The 12,089-nt window shown below is 39.9% G+C and overlaps 1 protein-coding gene across 2 annotated transcripts in view; it reads right to left on the bottom strand.

Moving 5' to 3' along the window:
- DAPP1 (dual adaptor of phosphotyrosine and 3-phosphoinositides 1) overlaps window positions 1-12,089 on the bottom strand; it is a 53,283-nt gene that overhangs the window by 23,742 nt on the left and 17,452 nt on the right. For both annotated transcript variants that reach the window (XM_054484803.1, XM_054484802.2), the window contains exons 2-3: window positions 10,584-10,706; window positions 5,976-6,109 (exon numbers count right to left, since the gene is read on the bottom strand). In XM_054484803.1, coding sequence (XP_054340778.1) covers window positions 5,976-6,109; window positions 10,584-10,706 — 257 coding nt within the window. The remainder of the gene's footprint in view (window positions 1-5,975; window positions 6,110-10,583; window positions 10,707-12,089) is intronic.

The following is a 12,089-nucleotide window of genomic DNA, read 5'->3' as shown; positions in this document are numbered from 1 at the left end:
ACTGAAGCTCAGAGAGATTATATAACTTACCTGAGGAGACACACAGAGCCGGCAAATGGCAGAGGCTGGAGTTGAAACTTAGAATTCGTGTGCTTACTCATTATACCATAATTATTCTCAGCCTCGATCTAGTCACCATGGAAACTTCTAGGGCATGTGAAATATTGTGCTGTATTGTGGGCAAGAGTTGACATGTATAAATCGAAGTTGGAAGAAATTGATTCTTTAGGAGGCAGCTTGAGAAAGGAGATGTGAGTTTTTGCTTTCCCATTTCTAACCAGGCCTCAGTTTCTTCATGTACAAAGGAAAAATGCAATAGTCCCTGAGCTCCCTTTCAACTCTAACATCCTGTAAATCTAATTAAGCATACAGGCCCAAATAAGGGGAAAAAAACATCGAGAAGTTTCATTACCAAATGCTTGTACTGCTTCCTGTAAATGTACAATATTCATTTGAAATACTTTGTTGCTGCTGTCATTTGATCTTACCTCTCATTTTCCCTTTCTCTCAGTTTCTCTCTCAAGCTTTAAATTTTATTTTACTTCGTTATACTTAGACAGGCTGTTTGATATCCTTGCTGAAGACACATGACTAAGATGAGCCTGCATATTTGGGGGGATGTTTTCTTATTAGCCTTTTTATGTTTTAAAGTTTCCGCTGGTATAATTTCTGAAATAGCAATTCATGTAAATAAAATGGGAATAACAATAAATACAAAGGCAGAAGTTAAAGTTGATTCACACTCTTTAGAACAATAGGTTTACTTCATGTACCAAACACATTATTATAGACTTTAAAGAAGAGATAAAGAAAAGACTGAGGGATAGGACTAAGACATGTGTTATAGCCCTGCCATATCCTACAATCATTCTACTACATTATTGTGGCAGGAATTCTTCCAAATTTATTAAAGGCCACGCTGTGCCGTGGCAGCGATGTATTGCAGTGTCGCTGTGGGACCAGTTTCAAGAGATAGCAAGATGCATGGAAAGCATCTACGCTTCAGGACCAGGTTAGCCCAGATTCCAATCTCAGCTCTGAATTCTTCCAAATCCATTTAAGGCTACACTGTACCATGGCAACAATGTACTGTTATTGTGGGACCAGTTTCAAAAGATAGCAACGTGCATGGAAAGTATCTATGCTTTAGAACCAGATTAGCCCAGATTCCAATCTCAGCCCTGATGTTTACCAGCAGTGAAAACTTGGGCAAGGGACTTAAAACCTCTGAGTTTTAATTTCCTCATCTGAAAATAGGACTGTTGTATGCATCATTGTGGGTGGTTGAGATGAAATAAGTTGATGTAGGTGAATGCCTGGAACCCAGCAAGCACTCTAAAAATGTTGGCTTAATTCCATTCCTCAGCTGCTTTTTCCTTTTCGAACAAAACTCATCTATAAACTGAGAACATTTTGTATTTTTGGCAAACATAAACTAAGGAAGTTTGGCAAAATTCTAAGTTGTCACTAGTTGTTTTCTGAAGAACCACCCAATTCTCAAATTAAAATTAATTTTAACCACATTATTTAAAAATACCACCTGGGTGGTGTCACAAAATAAAATAATAATAGCGGTAGCTGTCGTCAAAAGACTGGGAATCCCCATATCAAAACAAAAAGAGAAATGGAGATCTGACATTTACAAAAAAACCAGATGAGATCTTTAAAATTGGGAACCAATTATTATAAAGGGTAAGCACAAACATAGAACTTGACTTGTATTATATTTTTTCATGCCAGTTAGGTGATTACAGTCACAATACAATGTAATAAATTATACATGGCAATTTCATGTTAAGAATTATTGAAACATAAACAAAAGGTAATGGTAAAAGTAATTTTTTTGTTCTAATCATATTTAGACATTTAAGCATAAAGATAAATGCCATCTACATTTTCAAGACTATATATGTGAAACTTAGCTAATTACAAGAGGCTACGACAAAATTAATAATGGACCAAACATATTTATACTGATAAAAAAGTTTCTCAAATTTTCAAGTCTATTTGAGTTTAGTTTAGAGTTCATGCACAGACATGAATATGTTTTATTCGATATCCTACTATTGAGACAGAAAAACTCCAACCGGCCTGCCCACTGAGGTGAAGCCTTAGGAAGTTCGTGTCCTTTGCAGTGGGGAGGAGCCTGGCCCCTCCTCTTCCTGTGAGGAACATAGAATTCAAACTGCTGGGCAGGAAGCGCTCTAGCTTCCCTGTTTCCCTCTTTTCTTTCTTTTCATCCAATAAAACTCTGCTTCACTCACCCTTCAAACCGTCTGCGAGCCTAAATTTTTGTGGCCGTGGAGTGGAGAGGGACCCAATCTTTAGCTGAACTAAGGAAAAGTCCTGCAACACTATCACAAATGAAAGGCAAATTCTGAATTTAATCATCACTGAGCATATATGCAACACAAAACATCATTTCAAATTATGTTTTTATAAACTTTGAAAGTAAAAATTGTCACAAGTTTGCTAGTTTTGATGTTGCCATGCAAAAAACTGCAATGCAGGCATTGGAAATGGGGCATCCAACATGACATATTGTGGAAATGATTAGTACTTATTTTTTCAGGTCCTGGGACATAGCAGGAAGCAAAGCTGACAAAAGTCCCTTTCTTCATGGAGTTTACACACTAGTGTGTAAAAAAAAGGTATTTTTTTTTTTAAAAAAAGTGAATTATATATGTCAGAAGGTAAAAGGGCCATTGAGAAAAATAAAGCAAGAGAGTACATTGTATATCTCTATCATGTACTCGGGAAATTATTAGGTTTTGAGAATTGGAAGTATCTTAAGAGTGTTTATAGGTATTGATAAAAGGAAATCAGAGTGAACAGAAACTTTAATGGAGATTAGAGAGGTGAAATAGAGATTATGGCAAGGGAAAGGGAAATTATCATAACATACTCTTAAAGTTGGCAAGAGGCTTAGATGTTGCTTAGGAAATCCTTGCTTTTCAGATTAGCAAACAGAAATCCTAAAAGTGTAAAGAGTAGGGAATAGGAAAAAAAAGATATCTTAAAATAGCCTTAATCCCCTTAGGTCGACACTTTTATCTATTTTGAGGGCAAAAATGTTCTTATGACCCAAAATCAAATATTCTGGGTTTCACTCTACTGAAGGCATTATAAATAACTGCAAGGCAAAAGTGTAAAGTTTTGGTTATTTGGATATCATTTCTGTTGCCCTCAAAGGTAATGCCACTTGTGCCAGTAGATAAATGTATTATAAGAAAGTCACTCTTTAATAAACTTATGCTCTAGACCCTGCAGGGTGAGGCTGGGCCTGGGTGGGGTCTAGCTGACAGCAGTGGCCTGAAATATCCAATTCTAGTCCTTGTCATTCTTGTAATCTGAAGTTGAGAGCCCTGGGAGGGGCTTGTCCATTGTGTGGACAAATGCTTTTCCTGGTGATGTTAATCAAACATAAACTGTAAGAAATATCTGTACTTTATCTGCTGGTGAACATGAAATCGTTAGCCTGAAGATCTTCTGATCACTGGGAGCCAATACTAGGAGCCCATGCTTAAATGAACAAGAAGAAAAGGCCTATTTTTAGAAGGTGGTGTGTCAGTTTCCATTCACCATTCTTCATAGTCTGAAGTGCTGACTCCATAACCTTGAGGACTTTCTGGGCTTACAAGTCATCATGACTTGAGCATGTTATCTTGTTTCCCAAAGCCTATTACTCCCAGAGGGGCAAGATTTGAACCCTCATCTGTCATGGGTTTTGCCTGTTGTTCCTAGCCCTGATGGCTTTCCCTTCATCTGGCTGGGACAGATAAGAGGAATAAAGCTAGTGGACTCTAACTCAAGGGCTGGAAGCCAGCAAGTCAAGTGCATATCCATCAGCATGAGGGCCCGGAAGCAGGAATTCAAACAGCAGCAAATTCTTCATTGGGTAATGAATAGAACAGAGGAGAGGCAGTGGAGAGGATAAAAATATTAGGTTCTTGAGTTATATTGTAATAAATAAAATGGTAATTGTAGTCAAGATAATAATACAGCAAGTTTGAGTTTTAGAGAAACTACTGTAGAAGTCTGGATTACAAATCCTTACAATCCCTAATTCATTAATCATAAGGCTTCTTTACTCAGAACAGTGTATTTACAAGGAAGCTTATCATTGTCCCAAATGCAGTATCAAAACATCTTTATTTTGGAGCATCCTTAGGTGATCCTCTTGCCTGATGATTGGATCAGTGCCAGAAAAGTTCAACCAGAAAGCACTGCCTTCACTTTGATCTTAAATGTTTTGAAATCTGCCAGTAGGCAGAATATGTATCTTTTCCCTAACTTGGAGAAGGCCCAGGAAGGAGCACAGGGAATTATCAAAGAAGTTGAAAATAGAGTCTAGGAGAAGAGTTTAAAAGAAGGGAGCTGTCTTTGGTTGGAGGAAAAAGAGAAAGTAGAAAAATGACAACTCTAGTGGCTTTGAAGACTACAAAGAATTCTTACTCATAGTTATCCATTTATTCATTTATTTATTCACCCAAAATGCCCTGCAGTGGGCCAGGACCTGGTGGATATGAAAGACAAAATTAGAGGTACACAAAACAAAACCCTGGCTTTAAAAATCTCCTCTCCATGGCCAGTGACCAATAACTGAACAAAATCAAGTGTGGAACTGGATGCAAGCAGGAAAGAAGACTGAAGTGAAGGGATTTGAGAAACTGAAATGCTTGCCAAGGCCAAGGTGGCAGTGGAAATAAAAACACCTCCACTGGCCATTTGTTCATGAGAACAACTGCTTGTTAAATGGTGAAGTAATTTTCAGGGTTGATTGGGAGAATTGATACCAGGAGAAAGAAGGAAAGAAAGGTTATAGCTTCATTTTGTAGTTTGGATTATTCTATCTTGGGCTTGGTGTGGTCAGTATAAAGCAGAGCAACTATTTTCTAGTTTCCGCTGTGCACTTCATGTATACTATACACTTTATGAGTCACATCAGGGACTATCCACGCCACATAAATAGCAGAAAAGACAGAAGCCAATGATGCCATCTCTTCCCACCACACTGAAGTTAACAGAAAGCCCACTGGCAAGTTTGCCAAGAAAACACGTATGTACAAACTCATGGTAACTGGTTGTGTTATTAAGTCTTGGGTTCCTCTTGTGCCACAGGTTCTTGGAATTTCCTGGTCTTTGATTAACTAAGATTTATCATTATTTAGGACAAAAGTGTTGTGATTCTATATCACAAATACAGGGATGATATTTTACTTCATTAAAATAATGTAAATAAACAAGATGTTCAATCTTAGATAATTCAAGTGCCAAGATAGACTGTTCTTTGTGTTTTTTTTTCTTTACACATGAATTTTTTTCTGGTTTAATTCTCTAACCATTCAAACAGGAAAATTCAAACTTTTCCAGCCATAGTTAAGTCTAGCTTAAAATCTTATTTAAAAAACCATGACAATAGAAACAGAATTTTATAACTTAGGAGAGTACTTCCTAGTTAATATTTTCAATATTCAGTGATTTCTGTGAATATTTAAGTGGGAATTTTAGTTTTTTTTTTTTTGCCTATATCATTTAGTTTTTATTATTATTATTATTATTATTATACTTTAGGTTTTATGGTACATGTGCCATTTATGCAGCCAAAAAACACATGGAATTTTAGTTTTTAAAATGCTCAAAATTTACTTCTGTGGGTCTCACTCATATGCAAACTGCCTGTATCTGAAATTATGAGTAATCAAAAAGTCATTTTTACCTTTGTTCTTTTTGTGTGTATTGTATATGTTATTTCAAAATGGTGAGCCCATTTTAAAGAAATTGTGTGCTTTTAATCAATCCATTAAGTAACACATTCTGAGAAAATATCTACTTTATACAAAGTACATTGTTTTCTCCTCAAGATAATGCTGAAATATAAATGACAACTATGACATTCTTTAATTGAAATCTGCCTTGTCTCTCCTCCATCCTGAAACAATATTTCATAAGTCAAGTGTCTGCTCATAGCTTACCTGTCTCGCTTCCAATCAAAGGCTGATTTGCAAAATGCTTGACAAAATCCTTCAAAGATGAGAATTCATTAAAGCCAAATTTAAATGAATATCCAGTATATTCAACATGAAAGTGTTTAACAGAATCTTTGGCCCTAAAAGGGAAAAAGAAGTATTTAATATTATTTAACAAATAAATATCTTCTTGAAGGGAAATATGATCTTAGATGTTAGCATCACTATTAACCCTTTCTAAGAGCTGAGAATTAGGCAATCATTGAAACCACTGACAATTTTAAAGAGCATCACTAGTTTCTTTTGGCAGAGTGTGCTCTTTTCAACTTTTATTAATTAATTAATTTATTTATTTATTTATTATTTTGAGACAGAGTCTTGCTCTGTCGCCCAGGCTGGAATGCAGTGGCACGATCTCGGCTCACTGCAACCTCCGCCTCCTGGATTCTAGTGATTCTCTGGCTTCAGCCTCCTGAGTAGCTGGGATTATAGGTGTCTGCCATGATGCCTGGCTAATTTTTGTATATTTGGTAAAGACTAGGTTTTGCCATGTTGGCCAGGCTTGTCTTGAACTCCTGACCTCAGGTGATCCTCCCGCCTCGGCTTCCCAAAGTGCTGAGATTACAGGCGTTAACCACCACGCCCAGCCTCAACTTTTCACTCTAATGGAAGACAAGAGACTGTTCTCCCTATCTACTCCTAGACTTACCAAAAGAATCCTTGAACGTTACGCTGCTAAGGGACATGAGTTTAAGAAGGGCAGAGAATAGGAATGATAGAAATGACATATGACACCCTCACCACACTCTCTCCTCTGCCTTGGGCTTTTCTCCCTTGCTTGTTTGGGAGTCAGTCAGAATTCAGCTCTGTCGCTTGATTAGCTGTGTGAGCCCAGCCCTTTTCCTCCCGTGCACGTTCCACTGCCTACTGAATAAAATATCAAATTTCCTACATTGTCATTTTCCACTTCATTTTTGAAATGAGGCAGAGTATTAAACAATATATACATATATATCTGCCTCTCCACTTTATTTGACCCCATTCTATTTTTCTAGCCCCACTTCCTGCTATTCCTCTCAGTGCAGCCCATGCTACCATGTTAGCATGCATCAGAATCATCTGACAGGCTCGTGAGAACTCAGCTTGCGGCCACCTCCACCTCCACCCCTGCAGATTCAGATTCGGTCTATCCAAGGTGGGGCCTGAGACTGTGCATTCCTAGCATGTTCTTAGGTGACACACCTGGTCTGGGGACCACACCTTTAGAACAGCTGCCCTAGTCCAACTGGACCTACTGCTCTTCAAGGAGTTTCCACTTCTGTCCCTTAGTTCATACTGTTCCTTTTTCCTGAAACGGTCTTTCTCTTTGTCTCTGCTGGTAGAAATCCCAGCCACTCATTAAGTTGCAGTTCAAGTATCACCTCCTTTGTCAAGTATTACATGATAATTCCAGCTTAAGTTAATTGCTTTTTCCCTTCTGAACCACCTAAACACTTATCTTGCTTTCTTTTATGTTATTTATCAGCCTCTACTTTGTAGTATGTTACTTGTATGTGGTCTTTTTGGCTCTGTGAGGCTGTAATTCCCCCAAATAAGGTATTTCAATCTTCTACAGCAGGGGTCCCCTATCCTGGGGCTGCAGACTGGGTACCTGTTAGGAACCAGGCTGCACAGCAGGAGGTGAGCAGTGGGTGAGCAAGCATTACTGCCTGAGTTCTGCCTCCTGTCAGATCAGTGACGGCATTAGAGTCTTAGGAGCCTGAACCCTGTTGGGAACTGCACATGTGAAGGATCTAGGTTGCACACTCCTCACGAGAATCTAATGCCTGATGATCTGAGGTGGAACAGTTTCATCCTGAACCCCCATTTTCCACAAAACCAGCCCCTGGTGCCAAAAAGTTTGGGGACCACTGTTCTACAGCACTTACCAAAGTGGCTGGTGCAGAATAAATGCTTTCAAATATTCATCATTAAAAGAATGAACAAATAAGTGAATATTTGTTCATAAAACAAAAATAGTCATTCTCCTGAATTAGTCTGTGGTTTTTGTCACCTCTGCTGGTCATTTTTTTAATAAGCATTCTCTAGTGCTTGCAATGAAAATCAATAATTTATTCTTTATTTTTTATGTATATGAAATATATATGTCATTGATTTATAAAAAGCTTATGATCTAATTGCTCAGATGAGACATACATAGGTGAAAAGTTAATTAACTTTTCATTTTTGGAAGATTCATGACAGGGGTCCCCATCCATCCCCCCTGCCAGCCACATAGCAAGAAAATGAGTGATGGGTGAGCTAGCGAAGCTCATTTTTATTTATAGTTGCTCCCCATTGTTTGCATTCTCAATGAGCTCCACCTCCTATCAGATCAGTAGAGGCAATAGATTCTCATAGGAGCGCAAATCCTATTGTGAACTGCACATGCAAGGGATCTAGGCTGTGTGCCTCTGATGTTAATCTAATGCCTGACGAACTGTCACTGTCTCCCGTCACCCCCAGATGGGACCATCTAGTTGCAGGAAAACAAGTTCAGGGCTCCCACTGATTCTGAATGATTGTGAGTTGTATAATTATTTCATTATACATTACAGTGTAATAATAACAAAAATAAAACACACAATAAATGTAATGCACTTGAATCATCCCAAAACCATCTGCCGCTGCTCCAGTCTGTGGCAAAATTGTCCCTGGTGCCAAAAAGGTTGAGGACCTCTGATGTGTGCAATAAATCATCTACAACTTAACCATTAGATGAACTTTTAACATTTGCTGTTGAGCAGAGAATGCACAATTCTTGTTGCCACTCAAACAGAATTCCATCTTGGATTAATAATTTTTTCATCTATGTTATTCAGAAAATTTATAAATAAAATATAACAGGGTGACATGAGAAATGTTAATGAATATGCTTTTTTTTCCTCTGTGACCCCTGCTTACCCCATCACCCTCTACCTGTTTCGCACACCCACTTCAAGTAGGCCTGTAGATTTTCACTGTTCCAGGAATGGGAGCTGTGGCAGGCAGCATTCTAAGATGATCCCAAATCCCAGCCCCTGGAGTATACACACTTTATCCCAATTATTCAATCAAAAACTAGTCTACATGCTACTGGGAAGGGATTTTGCAGGTCGTAAAGTCCCAAGTCAGTTGATGTTAAGATATGGACATTATCTGAGTGGGCCTGAGCTAATCACGTGAGCCCTGTAAAACAGAGAGTTTTCTCTGGCTGCTCACAGAAGAAAAAGTCAGGGAGATGTGTTCTGGCTGGCATGCAAGAAAGCAAACACCCATGTGGTAAACAGCCATGGGTGCCATGTGGCAAAGAACTGTGGGTGGCCTCTAGGAGTTGAGAATGGCCCCTGGCTGACAGCTAAAAGGAAAAGGAGGACCTCAGTTCTACAGCAGCAAGGGAATGGATGAAAAAGAATGAAGAGGAAAGGAGAAAATGAAGGAGGAAGACACTAAATGCCAGATCAGAGCCACAAGCTTCTCCAACACCTTTATTTCAGCCTGGTAGGACCCTGGACAGAGAATCCATCCAGAAACTGTGAGATAATCAAGTTGTGTTGCTTTAAGTCCCTAAGTTTTTGATAATTTGTTATGTAGCATAGAAAATGAATATAGAAGCAAGGCCCGGAGCCCAAAGAGACAGTGTGAATGCTGCTACTGAGTTAGTGACCAGTAGTGACCGTGTAGACTGGGAAATAAGTGAGAGAGCCTCTGAGGCCAGATTAGCTTGAGGGACTGCACTATGAAGGGAAGAGTGACTCTCCAGGGTATATGGAGGTGCCATCAGAACAGTAACACAATAACAGTTTGAGCTTAATGGGTGGGTGGCTGAGGGAAATTTCATGGAGTCCTTACATCCCCTGCCTAATCCATGGAGAAGTGCCTAAAAACCCAAGAATACTTGCTACATGTCAGTGGAAGCCAGAGTGTCAGATCCTGACTGAGAACCAGCTGCCTCCCCTGACTACCAGAAGCTTGGTCAGCCTCTCTGATCTGGGGCACCAGCCAGAAAGAAGGGGGTGTGAGGTGGGGAGGACCTGAAAGATCTGGACAATGACTGCATTTGGCTGTATGAACCTGGTGGGGACTGGATTAACTTTCTTACCATTTGGGAGAAATGGAGACTCAATAAGAAAAGCTAGCCCACTATAGGAAAAATTTTAAAGTTGTATATTGCCTCCTTGAGGTTGTGACTATGAAAGCCGTATAGTCATAAATCATTCTGCATTTACAGAGAAATCAAAGAATAGTGAAGAGGCCACTGAGCCAAGTGTCAGCAATTTGGATTCTGGCACTGTTTCTATTGTTGATTTTTGAGGTACCAGACATTCCACCGCTTTGGGTTTCAGATTCTTCAACAGCTCCATGAAAGGTTTCTATCAAATAATTCCTCATGTCTCCTCCAGCTCTAACAATTTTTTTCCTGCTAATGAATGGAGCAGGAATGTTTTTTACACCCTCATCATTTAGAGTTTGGAATCTTTTAACCTGGTGATCCAACAGGAATCGGGTTTTGCTGTCTGGCAATTTGAGTGATGATAAAGTCAGTAAGTGACAGAGGAGCCCACGCTGAAGCCATAGAGCCCTGAAGCACCTTACCTCACAGAGAGAGAGTACAGCCCAGTGGTCTCATTGCTGTCCCTCAGAAGGTAGCTGCCGTCACACCCATTTGAGAGAAGAAGAGCTTCGGCAGCATGGCGCGTGAGGTTGCCGTGATACCACCTAGAAAGGAGGGAACAGTGCTTTCACTCAGGCCAAACCATGGCATGACTCCCCCTGAACTGGCTTTTCCTTGCAAAGATTACCTAGCAACATTCTTCAAGATAAGTAGCCCAGAGACCCAGCTCTCAGCCCCAACATCAGGACAAGGAAATCCCTGGGTGGGGCTGAAAGGAGAGCACAGAGTTGACTAATAGTAGTGTGACATGGGTTGAATTGTGTCCTGAAAGTTCTTATGTTGAAGTGCTAACCTCCCAGTACCTCAAAATGTGAACTTGTTTGGAGACAGGGTCTTTACCAAGTTAAAATGAGGTCATGGCTGGGTGTGGTGACTCACACCTGTAATCCCAGCACTTTGGGAGGCGGAGACAGGCGGACCACTTGAGGTCAGGGGTTCGAGACCGGCCTGGCCAACATGGTGACACCCCGTCTCCATTAAAAACACAAAAATTAGCTTGGCATGGTGGCAGGCACCTATAATCCCAGCTACTCGGGAGGCTGAGGCAGGAGAATCACTTGAACCTGGGGGACGGAGGTTGCAGTGAGCCAAGATCTTGCCATTGCACTCCAGCCTGGGTAACAGAGTGCAATTCCATCTCAAAAAAAAAAAAAAAAATGAGGTCATTACGGTGGGCCCTAATTCAATATGACTGGTGTCATCTTGTAAAAAGGGAAAATCAGGAGATAGAGTTGCTTACAGGGAGAACAGCACATGAACATGACAGTCACTTCCAAGCCACAGGAAGAGGCCTGGAACAGATTCTCCCTCACGGCCCTCGGAAGGAACCAATCCTGTTGACACCTTGATTTCTGACTTTGAGCCTTCAGAACTGTGAGGCAATCAATTTCTTATAGTCAGCTGCCCAGGCTGTGGTTCTTTGTTATAGCAGCCCTAGCAAACTAATACAGTATTGCTTTGTAATCAGAATTGGTTTTTAAAGTCCAAGTCAAAATACCATAAGAATAGGCTTTGACCAATTTCCTTCTCCTTTTTTTGGTCTCTCACACTCTTTTTCAAGTGTGGTACCTTTTCATGGCGAAACCTCTGAGCTATAATACTAAAGTCTATTGTCATGAGTGAAACGAAGCTGGATGGAAGGTATTATTGTATGAAGTAAACGCCACCAAGTACTGTTTCAGCCTGACAAGTATCTGAAGAGCTAGGGAATGCTCAAGGAGATTCAAACTGATCTTTGTGTTTTAGAAAAGGTAATATATATCTATGGTAAAAAAAATAATTCAAATTGTCCAAAAGGAGACATAGCAAAACATGTTTTCTTCACCCTTGGCCCTCAGGCTCCCTGTTCCTTTCCTAGAGGACACCATGGTAACCATTTACCTGTGCTTCCTTTTAAGAGATAGTCTACACATTTAGAGGCATTGGAT

This window comes from Pongo pygmaeus, chromosome 3 (assembly GCF_028885625.2).
Source record: "Pongo pygmaeus isolate AG05252 chromosome 3, NHGRI_mPonPyg2-v2.0_pri, whole genome shotgun sequence".
Lineage (NCBI taxonomy): Eukaryota > Metazoa > Chordata > Mammalia > Primates > Hominidae > Pongo > Pongo pygmaeus.
The sequence above is the reverse complement of the archived record's forward strand: the minus strand, read 5'-3'. Positions and strand labels throughout refer to the sequence as shown.